Below are 26,524 nucleotides of genomic sequence, written 5' to 3'. Positions count from 1 at the left end.
TGCCCCCAGTCTCACACGGCCCAGCTGGCCGAGTCTGCGGAGGGGAGGAGGAAACGAGAGGCCAGAGCTGGGTCGCCCCTGGACCGTCACCGTCAGGAATCTTCCCGAGCCCGGACACACTCAGTCTGAAGGCACCAAAAGTACGCCTGAGCTCACGGTCATCTAGACGGAAGCTGGTGCCGGCAGCTCTGTTACTTCTGGATGGCAGGTCGGAGGTGGGGAGGTTCAGGAGTGCCCCACGAGCGGGCCGACGGCAGGCCCGCGGGGTGTTACATTACAGGTGTCGGAGCCCACGCCCGGAGGTTCAGCAGAAAAGGACCGCGTTGCAGGATCTCCAGGAGGACCCAGGCTGGACCCTGAGGTTGTAAAGACCTCAAGGGGCTTCTGTGGCTGCTGAACAGCCGGGACACGGGGATGACCCCTGTGGGGCCCGGCATTGCTGGGCTGAGGACCCAGTTCTCGGGTGAGTGTGTCTCGCCCAGGCCGCACACCGACCCCTCAGCTGCAAGCGAGTCTGAGACACAGTCGTGTTTATTTTCTGCCTTGAGAAGGTGGGGCCACCGCATGGGAGGCTATCATATGTGCAGGAGAGGGGACAGACGGCAGGCACCTGTGGCTTTCCCCGTGGGGGCGGAGTTTCAGCCACTCAGGACCTTTCTTCTCCGATATCCCCAGCGGCACATGCCGGCCCCAGTTCTCCTTGAAATAGGGGTTTCTTTCTCTCCTGCTCTCCCCACACCTGGTGCCAGCCTCCTTGTCTCCCTGTAGCAGCTGCCTGGCTTCCTCCAGGCTCTGCCTTCCCCGGGGAATGTTAGCCATCGTCACGACTTGGTCTCCCTGGGAACACGCGTCTGCCTCGACGACGCAGGGGCCCGAGCGCCAGCTCCGGGCTGCGGTGCTGTTGTCAGTCCGCGGGGAGCGGTGGGGCCTTTGAGAGCAGCTTCACAATAACGTTGGCCCAGCCAGGAGGCTGCGTGGGAGCAGAACAGCCCCGTGTAGCAGCCTCCGGCTTCTGCGTGCAAAGATGCCCGCTATCAAGGTGTTCCAGCCACTCGGGTGTAGTTCTTGAGCTGGTGTGGGAGCTCTGTGTACTTTGGTTTGTTTTGAGATTTGTTTTTATGAGGTCTGCACCATGGGTGACATATTGCTGGATAATAGGGTGGAAGAACGATTAGTCCTGAATGAGTGAGTCAGCCCCCCGCTGCTAATTGTAGTTTACATTAGGAGTGGTAAGGCGGCGTCGGTGTTTTATGAAATAACGGGAAGCTCTAAACAACCTTGAAATCAATCTGTTTATTGAATCAGAAAATCTCGTTGTTCCCACAAAAGCAGTTTTAGCTGTGGGCTTGGCCTTGTGTTCTAACCCGGGAAGGAGGGAGGCGCTTAGACAGAGCCCTTTGCTGCACCTGCTCTGCCAAGACCAGGTGTTTGTTGGTCGTCAGCCCACATGCAGTTGGGTTAGCAGAGCTCTCAGGAGGGGGTGAGAACACGCTGTCCCCGTGGGCTTGTGGGGAATCGCTGCCCTGGGTTCCTCACCCCGGCCCGGCCCCTGGCCTGCTCGTCGTCTTGGATAATAGTGTAAGCTTCAGCCAGCCCAACGAGCTCCTCTGTGTACCTTCAGGATATAATAACAATTATATGCACACACACGCACACGTGTGAAAATCCTTGACTGGTGGGATGCGGTCATTTTTATAATGTTTCCCTCTGCTTAGAGAAGTAATGTGTGTTCACGGTTGAAAATTTGAAAATACACTCACAGAAGGGCCAGCTACAAAGAGGGACCGCCCATTTTCTCCGTTCCCCGGAGGTGATGGCCACCTGGGACCCGTGACCTCTGCGTGTGTGCATTTGCACACTAGGACTCGTAATTAGGACCCGGATGGGCCCCCCTCTGCCCTCAGGCTCTGTTGAGGGTGTCCCAAACCATGGAACATCCTTTGAAAAGACGTCTTTTCCAACAGCCCTACTGAGATACGGGGCGCACACTGCAGACTTTGCCTGCTGACCAACTGTTGTGTGACCTGGAACGCGCGGGAAGGGTGGTGCGATGTTCCTGCTCGTGACAGATAGCGCTCTTTGACCTGTGCCCTCAACCGCCCCTCCACTCAGATCTCAGGCTTCAACAGAAGGGTTGACGGGTTTAGGCTGCACATTGTTGAATTCTGTAGAGTTAATTTGCAAGTGTATGTATCTTCTTCATATTATTTATACCTCTGTGACAAACAAGTACTTTTAGTTTCATACTTTAAAAAAATGGAAGTATAGTTGATTTACAGTGTTGTGTTAGTTTCTGGTGTACAGAAGAGGGATTCGGTTGTGTGTAGGTATGTGTATAGATATACTTACACACACATATATAATCTTTTTTCATTGTAGGTATTACAAGCTATTGAATATAGTTCCCTGTGCTGTATAGTAAGACCTTGTTGTTTATCTATTTTGTATATAGTAGTTTGTATCTGCTAATCTCAAACTACTAATTTACCCCTCCTCCCCCTTTCCCCTTTGGTAATCATAAGTTTGTTTTCTATGTCTGTGAGTGTTTCTGTTTTACAAATAAGTTCACATGTATTATATTTTAGATTCCATGTGTAAGTGATGTATGATATTTGTCTTTCTCTTTTTTTACTTCACTTAGTATGATCATCTCTATGCCCATCCATGTTGCTGCAAATGGCATTATTTCGTTCTTTTTTTATGGCTGAATAGTATTCCGTTGTATAAATATACCACATCTTCTTTATCCAGTCATCTGTAGATGGACACTTAGGTTGTTTCCATGTCTTGGCTGTTGTAAATAGTGCTGCTGTGAACACTGGGGTGCAGGTGTCTTTTCAAATTAAGAGTTCCCTCTTGGTATATGCCCAGGAGTAGGATTATTGGATCACATGGTAACTCTACTTTTAGTTTTTTAGGGAACCTCCATACTGTCCTCCATAGGGGCTGCACCAGTTTGCATTCCCACCAGCAGTGTAAGAGAGCTCCTTTTCCCCCACAGCCTCGCCAGCATTTATTATTTGTAGACTTTTTAATGATGACCATTCTGACCGGTGTGAGTTGATACCTCATTGTAGTTTTATTTTGCATTTCTCTGATAATTAGCGATGTTGAGCATCGTTTCATGTGCCCGTTACATATACATTTAAATTTCACCTCATAAGGTGCTACAAGAAAAGGCAAGGAAGTAATTTTTGTCCCTCACTCAGCTCATCAGTGCAAGTGGACTGGCTCCTCAGACCGCGGGTGTATGTGTCGCGTTCGAACCCCGTCACAGATGCCCAGGTTTGCGAAGGTGGCACCGGGGGGACTCCTGTTTAATGAAGGAGCCACAGAAATGTTCAGTATGGGATTCCTTTAAGAAGAGATTTCTTTCGTTTGTTTAAAGCAGTTGTGATCTCTATTTTGTATGCAGTTCTTTAATTTGATTTTTAGAAACCTGTGTTTCCCGAGGGCCTGTGGCCTTGGTCCCGAGCGTGTGGGTGGGGTGGGAAGGGGGGCCCTGCGCACGTCTGAGCCAGTAGTCCCGGACGAGACTTTCTCATTTTTGATGTTGAAAGGTTGCCTCTTGTGTCTTTGCTTTTTATTACACTGTTTTATGGGAGCAGAGGTAGATTCAAAATCAGGGAAATATAGACAGAATTTGGCCTCAAAAAAGAGTGCTTAAACCCGAACTAGGCCTGTGGCTCAGGGTCACACACGGCGTTCACACCTTCCCAGTCCCACTGAAACCAGCGGCGGCCGCGCCCGCAGGCCCGGCCGGGAAGGGCCTGTTTTGTTTAAGGGTCTGGTTGCAAAAAATCTGTTTGATGTGCTTCTTGCGAGGTTTGTTGTTCTCGTCTTCCCAGCCGTCCCTGGGAGGGGGGTTATAGGCAAACCGGGTTTTCCTTTTCTTCCACAACTCGATTCCCCCACGCCTCCTGTGGCGTAGCTACTCTGTTTGCTGTATGTTCTAGTTTCTGACTTTCTTCATAAATTATGCATTTGTGTAGCTTCGGGTCTGCTCAAAGTTTTTGCTTGATGCTCTGAATCTTAATGAGCACTGCTGGGAATTGGGTGGCTTTGCCTCAGACGGGGGGAGTTGTGAGTGCTGTGGCATGGATGGCAGGGCTGGTCTTGCTTCCTGTTTCTTTTCCATCACGCTCGGTGGTTCACACTGGAAGCAGTAGGAGTGAGTCAGACTCAGTCCGGGGAGCAGAGAGCAGTGATTGGCCATTTAACCTGCTAACTCTTCATTCTGCAGAGCAGCCTGGGTGTCACTGCGCGGCGGCCTGTGAATTACACTCAGGTTCGATCCGCTGTGTCTTTTAAAAAATAGATGGTTTATCAGATCAATTAAGGAGGAAGAAGCCGAGAAAGGACTTCTCTGTGATTTTGTTTTGAATTCTTTGGTGAGAGGCATTAATGTATTTTTAAGCAGCAGGGTGACAAGCCGTACACAGAGGCTCTCAAGCAGGGGTGGTGAATCTGCAGTTCCAAAATCCAGAAGCTCCAAACTCTGGAAGTATTCTCACAGCTCATTTGGTGGCAAAGCTGGATGTGACCTGGTGTGAGGCTGCTGATAGTGGACATCTGTGCACGTCACGGGGGAGATTTTGATGGTTTTGAATAGACTGTTACTCCAGACCCTTCCCTGTGTGTTATACGAGGTATGGGGTATGTACCATATTGTCCTTCAGAAAGTCTGAAAAATCCTGAATTTCACAGCACATTTGGCACCAGAGGATTGTACGGGAAGCTGCCCAGGCTGTTAGAGCAGCGTCGGGCCCTCACTTCCCCGCTGCCCTCAGCCTCTCCCACCTCGTAGCCAAGGTGCAGTTGAGACCTCTGGGTTGGGCTCAGAAGCACAAGGCAGCCTGCTCCGTGCCTTTAGGGGAGTTTCCAGTGTGGCCAGAGAGATCGGTCCTGGAGTCAGAACTCTAAGGACCAGACAGACCTCGGGGTCTGAGACGTCATCTGCATCATCTTTGGGTGAGTGGATTAATTGTTCAGGAGATGCTGGAGCTAGCTGACGTGTCCACGGCCACACGTTCTCAGTGGCCACCTGGTGTTTCAGACCTTCTCAGGATGAGTCTCTTCAAATTCAGAATTAACCTTAGGGATGGAACTGTCACTTTCGATCATGTCGCATTGGAGAAGAAATGTTTTAAAGTCCAAAATGGTTATTTTATGTACTTTTATGCAACTTTTGGTACACTAAATTTGATAGCCCTTACATTTTTTCTTTTTGTTTATTTTTTTTTTTAAGTGGAGGTACTGGGGAATTGAACCCAACACCTCGTGCATGCTGAGCACACACTCCACCACTGAGCTGCACCCTCCCTCAGCCCTTCTATTTTCTTAGTGCTGTAACTATATTATTAAAAACCACGAATGTAGAATTTTTGTAATAAGGTTACCATAGAAATGAAAATACAATACCAAAAAGACACTTTAGGGTATAGCTAAGAATTAAAAACTCGCCAACGCCATTAAAATTTGCAGGGGGGCCCATACATTTGATTGGCTTAAGGACACTTACTGGTAATATCTTTTGCCCAGCCGTGGAATTAAGCTGGTAGCTAGGTGTTAGGCCAGATCCACGCTTGTAGTTCAGTATATTCTTGAGACTCTCCCTCTTGCTTTTTTAAAAAGGGACAGGGCGGCGAGCTGGCCCCGGGGTGTGGCATAAGCGGGAAGAGTCAGATGAGCTCCCTTCACATCCTCATCGGCGGCGGCGGCGGCGGCGGCGGAGCGCAGCACACTCGGCCTTCCCCTCCCAGGGCCCGGCGCCCCGGCGCCCCGCCCTCCAGGCCGCCGCCGCCGCCGAGGTGCTGCGGGCAGTGCCGTCTGCGGGTGCCGTCTGGGGTGACGGAGGCTGCGCCGGGGCGGGCGGTGCCGCCCGGCGGGACTCGAGCCGAGCTGGTGCTTCGGGAGTGTTTCTGTCTAAGGCCTCGGGCCTCGGAGATCACGATGCTTATGATTACATCAGAGACCGCTGATTTGCCTGAGCGTTGCCTGATTTAAGTTCCTCACCTGCAGTTGTAGAGGTGGGGTGCAGTTTGTCTAGAGCGTCGGCCCGGGCAGGAGGACGAGGGTTAGGGTCGGAGACCACTGGAATGCCCCCCCACCCTGCCTCCCTGGCCCCACGGAGACGAGGAGGAAAAGCAGACCCCCGGTTCCGCCCTGGCGCCCGCACGCAAATCCCAGCTCCCTGAGGGCCTCCCTAGGGGGCGGCACCACCACCTGGTCTGGTTCGCGGCGGAGGAGTCGCCGCCCGGCGCCGGCCAGGCGGGGGTGAGCCCTCGGAGTGCGGGCCCTTCAGCCCAGGAGCCGTCGGGCTGTGCTGCCTGGAGGTGCGAGGAGGGGCGGCGTGGGGGTGCCCGAGGGCCCGGCAGCCCAGGGCCCGCGGCTCCCCCTTCCTCTGCCCCCTTGGGGCCCACCCCCCGGTGACGGACGTCTGAAAGGAACACAGCGATCAGGAGTGGGTTCTCGTCGCAGGTCGAGGACAGACTAGGCTCTGTGGCGCAGCGGACGGTCAGCAGAGACCCCGATCACACAGGACACTTCCCCCGCGGAAGCCTCCGTCCACCCAGAGTGGCCGGCGGGAGGGCTGAGGAAGGCGACCTGGAACTCGCCCCAGGGTTGGAATCTAGGCGGTGTGGAGACCTCAAAGTCCCCGTTACAGAGCACGGGGGAAATGCCCTTGATTTAAAACTGGTGAGGGCGTTAGTAGCTGTTCACCATGGCTGAAGGAAGACCACGCAGGTCTCTCCAGAAACTTAATTTTAGGCAGCTTAGCCTCAGACTGAGTTTGCTATAAAATAATCAGCTGTATGGGATTATTGATACTGACCAGTTAAATGTTGGAAAATGACTAACAACTAAAACTTTTGTTACTGTCTGATTGATTTTTCAGCCCTTCCCCCGACATTCGGCCAAGGGACCATTTGTGTCTTACGGTTCAGAATGAGAAGATTCTGGCCTGTGTTCCTCTCTTCAGTATGTCTTTGGAGGCAGGGGTGCAGTTCCCTTAAAAAGTGAAATTATTATAAATAAATGGCTTTTTTTTAAGTGTTGGGAGAGGAGAGACAAAAACGCTTTTCTTTCCCTTGTACAAGTTTCAGTTCTGTTGTGAACAGAAGACTGTTTTCTTGATGTAATAAAGACTATCGTATGTCACATCAGTAACCATCATCACTTTTAATGATGAGACATTTATGACAGTTTTATTAAAACCAGGTGCAAAGATCACCACTATCATCATTTTGTAATTGTTAGTAATGTGATTTGGGGGGATCTGGGCAACGCTGTGGGACCTAAAAGAGAAAAAGAGGAATGATCTGTTGGAAAGAATGAGGTAGACTCATCATTATTCACAGACAGCGTATTTTTACACTGACAAAATCTGAAGGGAGTCACCTAAAGCCAGTTATGTTTAATTAAGATTTAGTGAAGTGACTAAGCATTATTGTGATGTATCAGCAAGTATCAGTAAGAAATTGCTCCGGGCAAGATACACGTATAGCAGCGGATTACCCCCAGATATTCACAAGCTACCCAGGAACAATCTTCAAAGAAGCGAACAAGCCTTCTTGGCGAAGAAAACTGGAAAAACATTGCTGAGAGAAGTTAAAAGAACATTTGAATAGGCAGTGAAGCACGCCGTGTTCCCACACGGAAGAGCAGACCATCGTAAGGCGGTCACGTCTTGCCAAGTTTAGTTTATATGCTTAATGTAATTTTTTGTGTGTCTTGAATCCACTTTTATTCATTTAACATTTTAAGAATTAAACTTAAGCGTCATTCTATTCAGAGTATATAATGATGTGCTTAAACTAAATTCCTTTATTTGCTTAAAATTTAGGTCTTTCTGACTTGTTTTCTAGGATAAGAAAAGCTGTAAAGAAAATCTTTACACCGGGGGGAGGGTACAGCTCAGTGGTAGAGCACATGCTTAGTGTGCTCAAGGCCCTGGGTTCAACCCCCAGCACCTCCTTTAAAAATAAATAAATAAACCTAATTACCTCCCCCCACCAAAACCTTAATTAATTAATTAATTAAAAAAAGAAAGTCTTTACACCTAGAAAGTTCTCCCTTATTATATTTTGTATTTCCTGTGACAGGTTCTCACGTGTGGAATTACTGGATCAAAGAAGACAATTTAAAATACTCAGTGTTATCACTAGGCAGTTTGATTAAACCTTTAATCACGATTCCTATGGGATTAAGAAATTGAATAACAATTAGTTTGGGAAAACATAGATGAATATAAATACAGCCAAGTAAAAGTTAGAAAAGATTGTAAGGAAGAAAACTAGGCTCTCCCAAGTGTTGTGAAAACTGTGAAGATAAATTATGTTAATCAGTTGGCTGTGTGACCCAGAGCTAGAATCTGGTCTAGGGGGGCCTGTATGCTAAGGGAGTCACCCCAAGCCTGTGATTTGGGGAGATTATTTAACAGGGGGAATTGGCACCATTGCATAGATTTTTGAGAAAAAAACAATCCTCATCTTGCACCATGTACCAAAGTCACATCCAGTGGGGTTAAAAGGGTTCAATGTAAAACCAGTGAACGCTCTCGAGGAAACTCCTGTGTTCACTCTCCGGGCAGCCGGGCTGCTCTGGGCAGGGCTGGCCCGGGCTCTGCCGGAGGAAGACAGGGGGCCACGGGCTCTGCTCTGACCGGGCCCGGGGGCCTCCCTGTGGGGCTGGCGAGGAGCCCCCAGGCAGAGGCCTAGGCGTCCAAAGGCCCAGGGGTCTTGCAGGACCGAGGTAAGACCTGACGGCCGTGGGGCGTAGGCCGGGGTTGGAGCTATTGAGGTGGGAGGCCCCATAAAAAAGACCAGCAGGACCCCGAGGCACAGCCACTACTCTCCTGCCGGCACCATCTGGCCCAGCGGCTTTATCTCACTTTTTGCCTGGGAAACGGCTTACTTCTAGGCAAGTGGAACTTACCCCTAAAATTCTATTGGTTCTCTGAGCTAACTCCTGATTGGTCCATTTGTAGTGCTTCATTTGCATGAAGCTCACTCCTGATTGGTAATTTCTCTCACTCCTGATTGGTCCATTTCCCTCACTCCTGATTGGTTATTTCTTTCACTCCTGATGGGTCCATTTCCCTCACTCCTGATTGGTCCATTTCTACAAAGCCTGTTCCTAATTAGTCAACTTTTGTTACACCTTATTTGCATATGATGTTGCAAAGTGTAAACTGGCAGCCTATAAAAGCCTGTGTAAACCTACAGACAGGGTCCAGAGCTTGGAGTGTTAACTTTTTTGGGCTTGCTGGTGTAGTAAACCTGAGTTCTTAACTCTCTGAGTGCTGCTTGGTCTCACAACTGTGCTGTAACACGCTTTTCTGCAACACTGCAGGGCTTTAATAGTGTGTCCAGGGGGCCAGACATGAATTCTGAAGGGTGCAGGGAATGATTGAAAACGGTGCACTGATGTGTCTAACAGCCTGGCCTGGGGGAGGCGGGGGTCCCGGAGGGCGACTAGCACAGGTCAGGCATGCTGGTGGCCTGGAGCCGGGGGTAGTGAGGTGGACAGAATCAGGAGCAGGGGGTCATAGGGGAAGCAGGTGGAGGGGAGACGTCTTACCCCCCACCAGCCTGTTGAAGTGATACCCCTGCTCCCTGCAGAGGTTTGTGGTCTTTGCCTTACTGATTGTGTCTACAAAGAGCACTTGCTGCCTGGCCGGTGCTGAGTGAGCGTCTGCTGAGCAAGTGAAGGAATGAAGGACGAGTCCAGGTTTTTAGTTGAGCAGCTGGGAGGGGACCCTGGAGCAGGGACTGGGCAGGTGTGGAGGAAGGTGTGTCAGCTGACGGGCACAGCACTCTGGATGTCACTAACAGGAAAGGAGTCCATGGCAAACCCCAGGCCAGGGAAGTATTTACGTCGGGTAATGTGGATGCAATCTGCAATGTGTGGAGAGGAGAGGCCACTAACATCAGTAAATAAGTGGTGTATAAACACGAGTAGAAAAGGCACAAACGATAAAAGATACAAATGTTTGAAAAAGAACATTCAGCCTTATTAACACTGAAGAATGCACACTAAATCAGAATGACAACTTTTCTCTCATTGAATGATGAACAATTTTAAGTGATGAGTATAGCATTGAACTGGTCAGAGTGTTAATCTGTGCAGAGTTTTTGCAGAGCAATTTGGCAGAATGTATTAAGTGTCTAAAAATGTTTATATCTTTTGATCAAAAATTCTATTTCTGGAAGCATCTCACAAGGAAGCCCGAGAAAAGCCTCTCCTGCCATGTGTCCCCTGCCCCCATACCTGCCTTTGAGACCCCATCTCCTGGGAAGGGGGTTACTCCTGACGTGCTGCTGGGGCAGCACAGGTCCCGGGCGCGTGAGGGTCCGGCTGGGGAGGCAGGGCCTCGCCGGGCTGGGAACGCTGTAACGCCTGCAGCTGCACCCGTGCGTTCCACACTGAAGTGCGTGTCTCTTCTCTCCCACCCCCAGATGAAGACGGTCAGCGTCGCCTTAGTCTTGTGCCTGAACGTCGGCGTGGACCCCCCCGACGTGGTGAAGACCACCCCCTGTGCGCGTTTGGAATGCTGGATTGGTAAGCGTGGGTCCCTCCCTTGCGGCCTGCCCTGGGGGCCACCGTGTGGGGGTCTGGGCCTGGGGGCTCACTTTCCGCTGTCCCCGTCCAGTGGGGGCCTGCCACTGGTCTGTGTGAACCTGAAGACTTCCTTTCCTTTTGCAGCTGTGGGACAAACTGGGAGCTATTTTAGGCACACCCACTTGTGGCTTGTAGTGGAGCAAGTGTCTCGGGGAGGTCAGTAAGGCCACGCGTGCTGGGCTGCGTCGTCTGCTCTTTAAACGTGTCCTGCACCTGGCACGTGGCCGCAGCTCCAAGCACTTGGGCTGGGAGGACGGAGGGCCGCTCGCGTCAGGCCTTGGCTGCACGGGGAGGGCTTGCCTGGCTCTTCCCGGGAGGAGATGCGCTCTGGGCCTGGACGCCGTCCTTCCTGTCCTCGGGAGCGCCCGGCGCAGTGGCGGCTGGACCGGGGGCTGTTCGAAGCCTTCTCATTCCTAATCTTGGGGAGAAAGCATCTGGCCCTCACCACTACGTACCACATCAGCCGGAGCTTTTTAAGATGCCTTTTACGAGGTAAGAAGTTCACTTCTATTCTTAGCTGGCTGAGAGCTTCTGTCAAGAGTCAATGTCGACTCTTCTAAAATGCTTTCTCAGCATCCGTGGAGGTAACCACCTGGTGTTCTTTTTCAGTCTCTTGATGTGGTAAATTACATTGACTGATCTTTGGTCGCTGAGCCAACCTTGACTTTCTGGCACAAGCCTCACTTGTGTTGTCTCTTCTTTACCTGTTCCGTGGATTCGGGTGCTCGTGCCTGTGACGGAGTTCTGCGTCTCTGTTTACGAGGAATACTGGTCTGTAGTCTTCTTATCTTGCAGCGTGTTTGGTTGTGGTCCCAGAACAGCACTGGCCTCATTAAATGAGCTGAGAGCTAGCCCCACCTTCTCTGTTTTATGGAAGAGTTTGTGCTGAATTGTGTGTCACTTCTTCCCTCAAGTTTGGTGTGATTTCCAATGAAGTCCTCGTGGCGTGGATCTGCCTTTGCCTCCGTTGCTCATTGTCAGGCTTCCCTTGTTGGTAGGGTTGGGGCGATGCCCTCTCTACGCCCTCTCCCTGATTTCGCCATCCTAAGCAAAAGCAGAAATTCTCTTTGCTTTGAATAGTGGAAGTTATAAATTATTCCAATCGGAACCGGAGAATACGTTGTTTCTCCCCCTTTACTCACCCGACTAGCTGCTGGGGGTGCCTTAGGGTGACAGCCGCCGGCCGCAGCCGGGCCCTCGCCCCACGCCCAGCGAGACTGCGGCCTCCGAGGCCGGCTTTCTTAGAGGCTCTCCTGGCCCTGCGCCTTCTTCCGGTGACTGCCGCCTGACACTGACTTCTTGTTAGTCACCACTGACTGTTTCCACTTCATTTATCCCCTGAGAAAGCTGAATTTAATCAGTTGTTTCCTGTTTCCTCCCTCTTTCACTGCTCTTGCATTTAGGTTTTTTAAGACAGGGCTTCTCAGCCTGGCTCCCAGTGTGGACTCCTGGGGAGGCGGGAGCCGGCGGGGCTGTGTGGGTGGTGGTGTCTGAGTGCAGAGCTGCACCTTCCAGGCCCAGGGCCTTGTTTGTTATTAGATTCCCTGGGGGCCCTTCACCTCCTGCCCTCCCCGCCGAACAGAAACCAAGAGAACCCTCCCTCACCTCTCACCGTCTCCTTGGTCAGTATTTATGGGACAATGTTAATGAGAATGAAAAGAATTCCTTCCTTCCTTGGTGTGAAAAATCCAGAAAATGAATCGATTTTTTAATATTGTGTTCTTAACAATTTTCTGCAATTCAGGAATGTAACCTACTTTGTAATGATTTCAGTGGATTTTGAGTTCAAAAGGGCACATGCCTTTTCTAAGTTGAACATTTTCCATTTGGTGTTTATTGAAAAGTGGGTCCCCGTGATGGCGATTTTAACAATGTGGTACAGGAAGAAGAAACTCTCAGGGATTCGATTCAGCAGGTTTGCAGTGGGTCTAGCAGCCTGTGTTCTAATTTATATTTTGGAAAAAATTTTCAAAAGTTGTAAGTACAGTACTAAGGACCTTTTTTCTGATTCATTGGAAAGTAAGCTGCTGAAACAGTGCCCCACCCCCCGAACCCTTTAGTGTGCGATCCCTGCAAAGGAGGTTTCTCTCCTGTTGAAACAACGCGGCCATCACAGTCAGGATTAAGGCCCCATGGGCAGGAGTGCCACGGGAGACCCGCCTCCTCGTGGCAGGTGGCTGTCGGCCGGCGCGTTGCCGGGCGGCACTGCTCTCGCCACGCGACTGCGGTGCTGCCTGCACTTCCTGGGGGCCCCCCTCGCCCTTTGTGGTTAGCGTTCCGAGGGAGGAGGTGCCTTGACTGTGTGAATACTTCCTTCCTCGTCAGACTTTCAGTGTATTCCACCTGAACTCATGGTGTCCTTTTTCGTATTTCATATTGTAGCTTTATATCCGTGTTTTATATTCTGATCAGTGGAGTATAGTCCAGAATTACCGTCATCTCTCTTTATATGAGGCCTGTTTCCCATTCAGCTGTTGGGAACCCACTCCCACCGGCTTGGGTCGCCTTTTGTCCATCGTCCTGGAGGGCATCCTCACTTCTGTCTGTCTTGCTGTCCCTGCCCCGTTCCTGGGATCGGCAGCCCCTGAGGAGCCCAGGTCCTTCTGGGGGCGTAGGGCGTGTGGAAGCCGAGGGCTGGCTCTGGGTGTTCTCTTTGGGGCTGTCCAGCGTGCGGTTGCTCCCGGCACCTCTCTCACTGGACAGAGCCAGGGAACGCACGTGTGCGTAACGTGTGTGTTTCTGTGCACACACACTCGTCTGCGTTTCATTACTACCTGTGTGCAGCGAGGCCTGCGCTTACACTCGTGCCTCCCACTCCAGCCCAGAAGGGACTTCCCGTTTTGTAGCTCCTCCCCGACAGTGAGAACCTCGGTGTCCTTTGTCCCCATTGTGGTTTGTAAGCTGACGAATCCTCTGGTATGAGCCAGCATGTCCTCCCTGCCACCTTGCTGTCTGGGCTCCAGCAGCCCATGGGGGCCATGCCTCCACGGACATGCCTTCCTTCCTTCCCCGTACGGGCTCTCAGCCCCTGGTGGGACTGGTCAGTTCACTCCGGGCTGCCTCCTTTCCCCTGGTCCTGGAGCAGACACCCCCCTTGCCCAGGTCCAGGAAGGAATTTCAGCATTTTCAGCAGGTGCTTTAGGTTTCAGGCTTGGCCAGCCCAGCGGGGATGACAGACCAGTAACCGAGATGGAGAGTCGGGGGCCAGCTGGTGGGAGGTAAGGGGGTGACATTTTGTGTGAGGTCAGGCCCTTCGGGAACACTCAGGGGAGAGCGGTCTCCAGCACATGGCTGTGAAGACGTCTCTGGCTGGAGAAGGGATTGGCGGAGGGTTGCCTGCTGAGGATGGGCAGGGGTCAGAGGCCGAGGAGCGGAGCCAGGCCCTGAGGGAGCGGGCAGAGGGGGAGGAGGGCTGGGTGCTACCACGAGAGGAGTTCCAGGGCGGCATTGTCACCAGCTGTGGCGGGAGCTGAGTGAGAGCTGGGGGCCGGGTGGGCGTGGAGGGAGCGTCACGGCTCCCACTGCTCGCCTCCCCTTCACGCTCCAGGCTCCTGACACCCGGGAGCTGATTGCTTTTGGCCGCAGACACATATCAGACTAATGAGCCAGGCTGTGCTGGTAGAAAGGGCTCTGATCTCCGGGATGAGCGGTCTGGGGGCTGGGGGTGGGGCTGGAGTCTTCTGTTCCGGGCCCTTCCGTGTGTCTGCACGTGAGGCTCTGCACGCACCTCCCAGAGGTTCCGCGGGTGGTGCACGAGTGTTGCTGTAGTGGCCCTGTAGGTTTTGGGGTGACGGGGAGCTTGGTGGCCCAGCAATCAGGTAGAAGACACACTGTGTGCTCTGGGATGACGGCCAGCCCACCCTCCCTGCCCCAAAGCCAAGGCCCAGTTCCGAGCTCCGGCTGGCAAGGGGGATCCCAGGCGCCAAGCAGCGGGCAACATGGGCGGACGTGGGGCCCAGGCTTGGTCCTGCCCGCCCTGCATGTCCCTGGATAAGAAGATGCTATTTTATTTCAGGAAAGTGACATTCAGAGAGCAGGGAGAGGCTGTTTTGTTTTATGCCCTGCATTAAATGCTGCAACAGGAAACTAAAAACAATCCTGCTAAAGAACGTTGCCCAGACCTGCTGGAGAAGCCTGCGGGCGAGCGGAGTGCTGTGCAGGGCCATGTGGTGTGGCCGCGCCGCCGCCTGTGCTGGCGGCCCCGCGCCAGGGGAGGGCGGCCCGGGTTTGTCCGGTGCTTGCAGGCGCTGTGATGCTGGGGAAACACTTGGGAGGCTCTCTTTGTTTCTTTTGTTCCTCAGAGGAGAGCGCCTTCCTGTTCCCTCCACACGCGGGCACCGGGAGCCGGGGTCAGTGGGTGAGCAGTGGGGCTGACCTTCGAGGAGCCCCTGGGTTTGCAGACTCTCGCAGGCGGCATCCGCGGCTGCCGTCGGACCCGGGGCTGGTAGCCGGCCGGGAAGCGGGTGTTTGCTGGGTGCAGCCCCTCCTGGCAGGCGCGGCGGTGTGGGCGGGGGCCGGCGTGCCCCCGGGGGCTCAGCTGGGTAGGGCTGCTCGCCCGGGGGGCTGGGGCTGTGCAGTCAGCACAGGCCGTGCGGGTGTGAAGAGCCCGGAGGAGCCCCCCCCCCCCGTGCCCACCGCTGGGGCCTTTGCTCTCGGGGCTCCTGGCTGAGAGCCCTGTTCTCTCTGCCGGGTCACACTGGTCTTTTCAGCAGTTTCTCCATTTCCCCCGAAGGAGGACTGTAACTGCTTGCAGCCTCCCTCCCCCTCTGCTGTGCAGACATTGAGGCCTGTAAGACGGGGGTCCCACCACCCCTTGGCTCTTTTGAGAACCCATCCAGCTCCTGGTGTTTGTATATGACAGCGAGAGACAGCGTGGGGCTTCTACTTTGTGGGTAAGTGGGGAGTGGGGCTGAGGGGTTAGGACGGGCTGGCTGTAGAGAGGGCTCCCGGAGGGTGACGGCTCCCATCCTGGGACCCAGGGGGCCCCCGGCTCCGCCCCGGGCCCAGCCAGACGAAATACCTCCCACCCCGGGCACTCCTGCTTACAGAGTGCATGTAGGTGGTGCCCTGGCGAGTGCAGTGCGGAGCCAGGCAGAACCACTTCCCACTTCACAGGGGCCTTTTTGCCAGTAAGTATTTCCTCAATCAAAAATTAGTTGCTCAAGGTGCACAACTGATACGTGGGAGTCTTTGAAAGACACGCAGAGAAGTTGGGTCCGGCAGGCAGTGCTCAGCTAGCCAGGCAGTGAGCGAATACTTGGGGGACGTCCACTGACAGAAACAAGTGCAAACATCCCTTGAGCAGGGAGCGCGTGCGTCCCGAGGTGCAGCGTCCGTCCATGTGGACAGGTGTGCTGACCCACGGGTGTAGTTGCTGACTTCCCCAGACTGATCAGACCCAGATCAAGAAACAATGTTACCGGCGGGCTGGAAGCCCGCCTGGTCTCTGTCAGCTTCCCGTCCCCCCCGTCCCCAGTCCTGCCCTGTCCCGGTGGGCCTGGCGGCGCTGCTGGTTTGGGGCGCTGTCTAACTGGGAGCACGTGGAGGCACCGGAGGCCTCTTGGGAGGTGTGTCACAGAAGCAGCATCTCAGAAGCGTTCACCGTGCGGGTCCCCAGAGGGGTTGTGAGGAGGCAGGTCACCGGGCCCCGCTGGGCCCCGACCTCTGCCCTCTGCAGTGGGTCCAGGGACACGGCCGGGAGGAGGGTTCTCGGCAGGACCAGCACAGCCTTGGGTGGAGGGTGCGGTGTGCTGACCCCCGCGGTCCCGGTGGTGGAGCGCAGGCTCTGTGGAGGGAAAAGCGGGCCAGACCTGGTGGCTGGCACGTGTGAGTGTGAAGAAGATGTGGTGGGTTGAAAACAAAAAAAGGCTCCACTTTCTGGGTCGGCAAGAGCGCCAGCACCGTCAGTGCCCTTGTGACTTTGGGCCAAGTTGTTCGACTGTTTTGTTTTTTGGTGGGGGGCTGTAATTAGATTTACTTATGTATTCTAAAATTATTTTTTTTTAGTGGAGGCACTGGGGACTGAACCCCGGACCTCGAGCGCGCTGAGCACGCTGAGCTGCACCCTCCCCACGTCCGGCCATTTTAAACTTCAGCTTTCTCTTCTGGGTTGTAGGAAAGGTTGGACTAAGTCCCTGTCAGTGTGAACTTCCAAGCGTCATGAATTACAGAGGGTCACGCTGGAAGTCTTGCAGACAGGAAGATTAAATTTTACACAAATGCCAATTACCACCTACCTTTCCTTCCATCCACCTGCCAACCCGCTCACTCACTCGCTCACCCGCTTCCTTCATTAAACAGAAACCCAGGAAGGCACCGGAAGACAAGTGTTTCATTAGGACTGGCCTGCCTTTTAAAATTTATGTTCTGCCCGCTTCACCCCATGTCAGATTGACAGGACTGTCCGCACTTCCCACCCAGGGATTTAATTTCAGTTTATTCACATTATTTAGCTATTTATCTCAGTGAATGTGGTACCACGTGCCCTGTTGTGGTCCTCATCCTTTCCCCTCTGCCCTTCCCTCTCCCACTCGCTGTCAGATTCTTGGGAGGAAACCGTAAAACTAATTGGCCGTAGGGATTCCCGGGGGATCGGATGTGACAGCCTCCCTTAGCTGGTGCCGGCCTGATGAATGGTCAGTGGCTGCCCCGCTCCCGCCTTGGGCGGCCGGTACTTTGATCTGAGACCGGGGAGCAGGGAGGGGCTGCCGTCAGCCTGGGGCTCCTAATGAGGGTTCTGGTGTCTGCAGGATGATGCCAGTATGGCAGCCACTCCTCCACCTCCCGCACCTTTCCACAGGCCCTCCGGGAACCCCTGGGGCGGATGGAGTGAGGGGGTGCTGGGCTTTCCAAGGAGATGTGGCTTCCGCCCCATGCCCCCCCCACCCCCCGCTGCCCGCAGCCTGTGGGCCTTTGAACAAACTCCCCCTCCTCCCCGTCTTTGTGGTGGGTCTCTGGAGGACGTGCCTAGGAGCCGCCCCAGGCGCCCCGAGAAGTGTGGGCGGGCGGCCCAGATGCCCTCTGGCCAGCCCTGGCTTTGCCCTGGGCGCCCTGCACGAGGCGTGGCGGCGATGTGACGGTTATTTGGTGGTTTCTCTGCGGAAGCGGCGTGTTCTGCTCCTCTTCGCGCTGTTCACACGCTTTGGGCCCTTACTTCTGCCTTTCAGGTCCCCGCTCGTGCTCTGGCCAGTCTGACTCAGGTTACAGTGGAGTTGCCCGGGGTCATCTTCAGTCTTCTGAGACCTTCCCTCTGTTCCCGCCAGGACAAAGAGTGACGAAGTTAACCTCTCGCTCCCTTAGTTACGCGTTAAAACGAGTCTGCCATACTTGCCCCAGTAGGTTAGTGACAGCCCGATATTCACAGGCCTCCCCGCCAGAGCCGCGCATCAGCCGCCCGGCCTGCTCTGCAGCTCAGGCTCAGACTCTCGGGGGGGGGGGGGAGGTCTCTGTGAAAAGTCCTTGGTGACTTTGACGTGTCCGTGGTAAAGTTCCCTTCCAGCTCCGAAGTCCTGTTATTTAATTTTATAATTCGCTTTTACTATTGTTTTTCCTCCAAGTAACACATGCATGTCTTAAAAACCAAAGAGCACTGAAAGGTGTGTTAAGAAAGAGCTGTCTCCCCGGCGGCTCTGAGCCCCTTCTCGTCTGTACGTGTGTGCGTAACTTTTCCTCGGTAGTTAAAAATTTGCCAGTTACTTTTATTTGCTAAATTTTCTGTGAACTGAGGAGTCTATTTTATTTTTTTACATGTATTCCCGTACATCTGACACGTGCTAGCAGTGGTGTTTCCAGTGCTCAGATAATCGGTTCCTTTTTACTGTTTTTAAGAGCCCCTGTAGTTCCTGTTGGACCCCGCGGTCTCTGGATGGGGTACGTGGGTATCTTGCGAGTTCTCTCTCTGTCTCTCTGCCTTATTTCCTGGATCTTCTGTGGTTTATTCCCCAAGAAGAACACGAGACACAGATTGCGTGTCTGCGTATCTGAAAAAGACCTGTCTTCCACTCCCACACTCGAGTCCCAGACTGAAGTGATCTTCATGGGGGCCGAGGGCGTTGCTCTGTTTGTCCCGCTTGCAGTGCTTCTCCCGTCCCTGACCCTGTGCTTGTGATCTGAGCTTCCTCCGGGGACTTGCCTTGCCGTTCGTTGTTAGCGTCTGCATTGCGATGTGCCGGGACGGGGGTTTCCTTGGGCGAGTCCTGGTTGTGGCTCACGGAGCTTCAGAATCTGTTGGTTTATGTCTCTTACCAGTTTGGGGCAGTTACCAGGCATCGTATCTTCAACTGCGTTTTGAGCTCTGCACTTCTCTCTTTCTGACGCTCTGGTGGCTGCAGGATTAGCCCCTTTGCTATCGTCCCCAGGTCCCTTGAGGCTCTTTTCCTGGGAGCCATTCCGTTTCTGCTCCCGTCCTCTGCCGGGTGGGGCTGTGCGGCGGGGAGAGGGCAGGGGAGCTGAGGCACTTCTCTGTGTGGAAGGTAGTGCCTGAGAGGGAAGCTCGGGGGAGCTGGGGCAGCACTAGCGCTGCCACACGGAAAACAGGAGACTGAAAGCAGTTCGAGAAAGATGTCACTTCAGGACGCTACTTGGCTCAGGCTGAGCACTATTTCCACAGACATCACTAACGTAAAACACTGAACCTTAGTGAAGATGTGACGCGGCCCTGTTGGGAGAGCAGGGATCGGGGGAGCGGGATGGTGGCGGAAGAGAGGCCAGCCCTGCCCTCTGACGGGTGCGGCTTGGGACGTGGCTGGAGGGCAGGGGCTGCTGCTGCTCTGCCTCGAGCCGAGCACACATGACGACTGCGAGTTTAAAGAGGCCCGTGGGGAGGCTCTGGCGAGGAGAGAAGGCTGGTGTGCGAGTGCAGAGAGGTCAGCAATTCAGCGTCTGAGGAAGCGGAGCGATCTGGAGTCCAGGACGTCAGGTGGAGAATTAGTGCCGGTTAGGAGGAGAACTGGGTAGAAGCTGACTTAGGTGTTCTACCCGTCCAGTGGCCTGACCTTTTCCTTTGAGGGAAAAATGCTTTCTAAGCGGAATTAGAGAATTTCTGTTGAAAACACCTTCCCACAGCCATTGAAGTGTGGTCTGTGGACCGCGGTGGGTTCCTGAGACCCCTGCAGGGATCCGCAGGGTGGGGACTGTGTTTGCAATGATGTTCAGGCGTCACTGGCTATTCTGCTCTGCTGACCGGCTGCACTGAGCCTGAGGGAAGGCCGGGGCCTCAGACGACGCGTTGTGGTTTTTGCCTCGGCTGAGCATTCCAGTGAAGACTGTCTGCTTCCCCCAGATCGTCTGAGAAAGCAGCAGTTTACTAGCATCTTTGGGTTTCAGCCACTGAACACACACGTTTAGCGGCGGGGAAGGGGAGCCACGGGAGCACCCCTGCCGCAGGCGTGGGGGTCAGGGGGCTGCCCTTGTGTGCTGAGCCATCTGCCGTTTTCAGGGTACAGACAGACAGACCTGGGGTGTTTGCCAGACACTTTCTGGAAGATGAGAGAAGTCACCTTAAGGGAAACAGCTGACAGGATTTGTTGCCGGTGGTAAAATCTGAGACGTCAGGGGATGGGACGGAGATCTGCGTGGCTCAGTGAGCCGCTGTGTTCCAGATGCCCGGTGCTGCTGCTACAGGATCATCTGTGGCTCTCGGACGCGTCCAGAGCGTGGGTGGGCGGGCGGCCCTGAACGCGGTGCGGCCGCGCCGTGGCTTCACGTCCCCGTGGCAGGCGGTCTGTGCCGCCACCTCTTGTCCAGCTTTGCTTTGGTATCGGGGACGAGCCGGGGGGTCGGACACGACTGAGCAGGTGCCCCCCCTCGTCTGAGACACACTCGTGCGTCCCCGACCCGACCCCGCAGGCTCGCCGGGGTCCCAGGGGCCCGAGGGGGGCCCGCCCTCGCCCCCCCAACCAGGCTCTGAAGGAGTCTGCCGAAACGTGAGACAGCGCTGCCCTTCTCGTTACGCGGTTTTGGGAAGAAGTCATTTTTCACAAAAGATCTGTTCTCACGCCGTGGGTTTGCTGCTACTTTTAAATGAGTAAGCATAGAAACATTTTTAAAATTTCTCACCTTAATTTTGAGTGTAGTAAGTGCCGATGGATACAACCACATAAACAAAAGCTCTCTGGGGTCCCGCACGACTTCAAAGAGCGTGAAGAGGCCCCGAGACCAGGTGAGCCTCGGGCGTGGCTGGGTAGGGTTGTTTGCCCCCGAGGCCGCTCGTGAGGCGAGCAGGTGAACCGGGAGTCAGTGGGCGCTCGGCCCCTCGTGCACGGGGTCCCCGGCCCGACAGAGGCCCACGCTGGGCCCGAACAGGAGCCCGAGGTGAAGCCTCAGGGGCATGGAAACCAGAGGCTGAGATGGCGAATGCGGGTGAAGGGAAACGGCCAGGGGCCGGTGACTTTTACTCAAATTACGGGGAGAGGCGGGCGAACCCAGGTGCACCTCAGGCCCGCGTGCTGGGTGAGTTACGGGGGGGTTAGCGAGGCGGCGGCGCACGAGTAAAGAACGATCTCTCCGCTTCTCCGCAGATCCTCTGTCCATGGGCCCCCAGAAGGCCCTGGAGACCATCGGGGCCAACCTGCAGAAGCAGTACGAGAACTGGCAGCCGCGGGTAAGCCTCCCCTCTCTCCTGCGCGAGCTCGGCGCCTCGGGGTTGAGCAGCCCTTGAATCGGGTCGTCGCCTCGTGTGGCCGTGACTGGACGCTCCCGGTGGGGGCCCGCTGGCTGCCCCTCTGTCCCATGAGGAGGCGCGCGCCCTGTTGAGAGATGTTCACTGGGTGGCCTGCTGTTTATTTTGCCTAAACTTTCCCCCAAAACACTGAGAAAAGAAACGGCATTTGCACGTTACTCTTAAATTGCGGGTTCATTTTATACGGGAAATGTATTTTCAGTAATTTTCTGCAACTTCAACTACTTAGAGCTGTTGCTCCCGCCTTCGGTCTTCAAACAGCTGAGGAAAAAAGCAGCCAGTGCTCAAAAGATGGCACCTGTTATACGCCGTCTTTGATTGAAAGGCGAGGCTCCTTTTAGGCAGCCTTTTGTTGCTTACAGCTCACACGCTTTTTTTTTTTTAAAGTGACGTCCGACGTGATAGCTGTGCCCTGCTGCCTTTAAGGTCTCCCGTCGTTGTAAACCACTCACCACCCTATTTCCTTCAGCCTTTCTCATTAACTCGCCTGAGAGCTTAGTAATTCAAATAGGAAGCGAGCCGCCCGGGGTGTTCACGGAGCGCCTCTGCGAGCGGGGTGTGACGCCCCGGGGAGGGCGGGAGCAGGCCGCTCGCCCGCGTGCCGCCCGTGGGCCCGGCCGCACCGCTTGCAGGGAGCGCCCCACGGGAGCGGTCCAGGCTTCTCCACGGGCCACTTGTGCTCCAGGAGAAGCGCGGGCGCTCCTGCCTGAGACGGCGCCCTCCGGAGTCTCTGCTGCCACTCGTGGTGGGGGGTGACCAAGCGTCAAGAACCGCCTCTGCCCTATACGTGTCCTTGTGCCTCGCACCTCTGACCTGTCCAGTCGGCGGCCCCGGACTCTCGTCCTGTTGAAGTAGTTTCTCAGTGGAGATTCTGATCGAGGTCTAAAGGCTTTGCTTCTTCCTCCTTCAAACTGGTGACTCTTGAAGGTTTATGTGAAAACGCGGTAGCCTTTTTCTTGAGAGGACCGTGCCTCGGCTTGGATGAGGGCTGGAGAGATACTGAGATGGTGTGTTTATTTGAAAATGGTTGAGACGCCAGGTGTTATGAGCAGAAAAGAGCTTCCGTGAGGACGTCAGAGGTGCCCCAGGATCTCGGCGAGGCCAGGCAGGCACCTGGGGCGAGTGAGCGGTGCAGACCGACCTTACGGTCCATGTGGGACAGCACACACAGGTGGCATCATGAGACCTGGTGCCACCAGCGTCCGGGAGATGGAGAATCAGCGCCACTGAAGTTTCAAAGAATGCCTTTCTGACTCAGCTGCTTCTGACCGTCTTCTCGGTTTGACTTCGTGCTTTTGCTTTTCGCTAGACACACTTGTTTGAAAAAGAACGTGACCAGATGAATTCAGGTTTCCCGACTGTGTTCTTTGTAGGAAGGGCTTCTGCTATTTTAATTGCTTTCTTCCTTTTAAAGAATTATTGCACAGGAATGATTACAGATAAGTCTTTCAGAATACGTATTTAATATACTGAGAGATTACGTGTTTATTCTGTTTGGTGTGGTTTACAGGGTTCTTGGCCGTCCTGCTGTTGTTGCTTTTGGAGGCCGGGAGTTGACTTACTGCAAGCTCTACCAGCAGGTTAGCTTGGGAGGCGCCAGCAAGTTCATGCTAGCTGACAGTAAGCGGAGTCTTCTAAAGTAGGGTCTGTTATTACTTTTAATCCGAATTTCTGCCTGAGAGCAAGTTTCTTCCATGGTGTCTGGAGAGGCATTAACCTGTAGGGCAGGCAACATTAACATGCAGGGAAGTGACTGCAGGTCCAGAAACCACAGTGTGGAATCACATATCAGACTGCGTAGTTATCTTCCCAGGGCGGGTGTCAGCAGCCGCGCGGAGTGGTGCGGTCCCCTGGGGGATGGTCATTAGTCTGAGGAAGTTTGTTAAAGTCAGTGGGAGTTCAAGAACAGAGCCACAGAATGATGTTTTGAAGGAGAGCTGGTTCAAAGGGAGAATGCGTCCAGATTATAGGATGTTCAGGAAAAGGTGCCGGTGTGGCGGTGCGGGGGGAGTCCATCTGGGTTGGTTTGCCAAGTGGAGTTGAAATAGGGTGTCAGCCGCGGCCTGGAAAGACGCATCCATGCGGCTGGGCTGGGCCACCGGCCTGTGCTCAGGAGGCAGGGCCACTGCAATGAACATTTGATGCTTGCTTTTCTGAGTGCCAAGACCGTTACATTCATCTTTAAGTACAATAAAAATGTTTAGAATTTTGCTGCTGCAAACCGTTAGTGGGCCTTGGGCATTTCAGAGACAAGCCCAAGGTGAAGGATGCAGTGGGGTGCCCGGGTGGCCCGCTGGTGTCCGTCACGGGGCAGTCGTGCTATGTGTTCTGGGGCACATGGCGCGCTTCCCTGCTCCATGTACCTTCACGTGGGCCGCGGCGGGGGGGCCTGGCACCCGATGGCACGGCTCTCAGGTCTGTGCGCGGGCGCCTGGTTCCTAACTAAATCAGGCCCTTTGAAACATTGCAGAGCGAAACACGCCACTTTATTGCACTCCACAGGGCTCTCGAGTTTCCCGCAGTAATAAGGAGAGGTTGATTGCATCTGCAGTGGAACAATGGGGGCGTTATTAGATTCCTAGACCTTTGATGTGGATGCCCACAGGTCTGGTTTTCGCTTTCTCTGTATTCGCTATTGCAAGGCTCGTAGGTCGGGCCAGGGGAAAGAAGGTCATCTTCATTGGCATTTGCGGAAACCCTCGCAGGCCTCCGCAAGTCCCTGGGTGAGGGGCGGGGGCAAGGGCGGGCTGGGGAATCCTGTGACCTCCATCCAGTTCCGGGGTGCGGAAACCTGTCGGCATCGGAGGAGCCGTGCCTTGCAGGCTTGGCTTCCTTCCCGGTGCTAGAGGGCTTCTGGTCTTCCCATCTCACACTTCCAGCTCTGACTGTTCCAGATGAAACGTTCTGACAGAGGTGACTTGGGGTTGAGAGGAGTTTAGAGAAACCATGACGGTGACATTTTTTTCAGAATCGGCCACACTCTCTGGCCCGATTTCCTTGCCAGGCTGATGGAGCCCTTTTCTAAATAATTTATCAGTTTGCCGCGGGTGAAATATTTCCTCTGATTAAATTTAAGACCTTGCCTTATTACCTTGTAGGTACATAAATTTGTGTTCTCCCGGAGATGGAAGGAAAAATGCCAACTGTTGTTTCAGCTGAAAATCCTGCGGTTAAATAAACCTCACTCGTTTCATCATAAGTCTCAAGTGAAAGTTTTATTGGGAGATGGAGCAGGAGATTATAAAGCAGAGCGTATACAGTGAAGAATTTATCTTTTTAGGACTTGCTAACAAATTGGGGTTCTGGCAGTTTAGTACAAGGTGTGATTTAGGAGCTGGGGCTGGTGGAAGACGGCAAACAGAGGGTCTTGTCTGTCTGGTTCTTTCCCCCGAGAGTTTCCGAACCACCAGTGAGGCCACGCCACCTTTCATCGGGCTGCAGTGTGGTTCTCCTGGGTGGCTTGAAAACAGATGTGGTGGGGGTGCTTGGCACTTCCTCAGGTAGGTGAAGGAATCTGGCGAGACTTCCGCTGCCGGCAGGCGTCTGAAGTGCCCCTGACCGAGCCCGCCTGTCCGGAGAGCGTGTCCACGGAGGGGGGACGTGCCTTGCTGTGCCCTGCCCTGGGTCGGCAGTGGTGCCCTGGCCCGCGGCAGCTGCGGGGGCTCCAGGAAGCTGGGGGCGTCCTCGTGGGGCAGTTCTTAGTCACTGCACGCAGGATGCTGGTGCATCGCACTTGGCAGATTCTCACGCTCAGTCCTCCCTTCAGTGCATCCTGTCCCTCGGGTCTGTCACAGGGCCTGCGGTCAGGGGATGACAGTGGTGTGTGTTCACAGTGCTCGCCGCCGAGCGGCGTGAGTGGGGGGAGGGGAGTCTGTCTTGACCAAAGCAGGCCTCCAGCACCTGGCCAGTCACCTGGGCAGGGATAACCGCTGTTTTAATTTAAGTGATAACCGTTCCGTCCTTCAGTGTTGATCACAGAGCTGTCCGCGTGCCTCTCAGGTTGCCGCGGGGGGAGGGGGGGCGAGTTTGGACTCCTCGGGCTCGCCCTGGGTTTAGGTCAGAACAGGTGCTATTTGCAGACCCGGTGCTTCTGTGCAGCAGGGTCTCCCAGGGGCTGGGGGGCTGTGATCAGGCTCCCGCCTCCTCCCGGACAGGGGGCCTGCTTGATAAGCTGCCAGGTGTTCGGGTTGACCCTTGAACTGGTGGATGCCAGGGAGCGGGCTCTGGGGCCACCTTCCTAGGACTGTCCTCCCCCGAGAGGTGCCCTGGAGAGATCTGTGGAGTAGACCAAAGTGGACTGTTTCTTGCGGTGACTCCTGCTTGGGGCGGTCACGTCATGACCTGAGCCCCAGACACACCGCAGGTCAGCCGGCGGAAACAGCCCCGTAGCGGGGGTTTGAGAGCCCCCAGTGCCGCCTCACACTGTCACCGCTTTCTGTCCCCCGCCGGCCAGGTCCCCCTCCTCCTGTCTTCCCCAGCCCTTTCCTTCCTTGGGTCCCGAGGCTGGGCTCTGTCCACATTGTTTGTGTTTTTGTGACAGACTGTGAACAAGCTCTCAGCCACAGGCGGGACTGCGGGTGGAGGCTCCCAGCTTACATAATTCAGTGTCTGCTGTGAAGCACTTTGCATCCGGTGCTCGTTACATCTGCACGGCCGTGTAGACCGAGTCTTCTGGTCCTCTTGGGGCTGACTGCAGTGTTTGACGGTGTCACTTAACTGCTCTCTGCCCGGAGCACTAAGGCTTGTGCCTGTGACAGACATTCTGTTTGTATTTCGCTTTGGCCTTGTCGGCGCTCCCAGACGTCATCTTTACCCCTCTTTTCAATCACTGCTCACCTGACAGCTTTTCCATGGACTGTGTGCACTGAGAGTTCTGATCCATGCTCATCAGCAGGAAGTCTCTTCCTCAGCCCCGCCCACACACCCCCGTCCTGCCCGTCCCCAGAGGCCACGGCGTTGGAAACAGCCTCCAGGATGTGGAGTTTAGATTCAGAAAAGCAGCTTAACCAGAACCCCCCGCCAACTCCTCCCCCATTGCTTTTCATAAGGGAGCAGGAGGGCCTTGCTGTCACTCGGGGCCGTGCGGAGGCACGACCTGTGGCTCCTCAGAAACACAGCAAAGGCGTTAAGGAAGAGGAAGAAGAAAAGTTGTCTTGCAGCCCGTCTGGAGGATGAGGAGCCTGTCCTGTGACCAGGACTCTGGCTCTCTGTGGGGAGGGCGAG

At 54.4% G+C, this 26,524-nt stretch overlaps 1 protein-coding gene across 10 annotated transcripts in view; it reads left to right on the top strand.

Annotated features, from left to right (window-relative positions):
• RPTOR (regulatory associated protein of MTOR complex 1) overlaps positions 1-26,524 on the top strand; it is a 241,590-nt gene that overhangs the window by 48,164 nt on the left and 166,902 nt on the right. For 9 of the 10 annotated variants that reach the window (XM_032456628.1, XM_032456625.1, XM_032456621.1 and 6 more), the window contains 2 exons: positions 10,461-10,563; positions 21,141-21,223. In XM_032456628.1, the coding sequence (XP_032312519.1) occupies positions 10,461-10,563; positions 21,141-21,223 (186 nt within the window). Of the gene's footprint in view, positions 1-10,460; positions 10,564-20,624; positions 20,648-21,140; positions 21,224-26,524 lie in introns of those variants that run through there. The other variant, XM_032456629.1, reaches the window with a different exon arrangement.

Source organism: Camelus ferus, chromosome 16 (assembly GCF_009834535.1).
Source record: "Camelus ferus isolate YT-003-E chromosome 16, BCGSAC_Cfer_1.0, whole genome shotgun sequence".
NCBI classification, from domain to species: Eukaryota; Metazoa; Chordata; class Mammalia; order Artiodactyla; family Camelidae; genus Camelus; species Camelus ferus.
The sequence above is the reverse complement of the archived record's forward strand: the minus strand, read 5'-3'. Positions and strand labels throughout refer to the sequence as shown.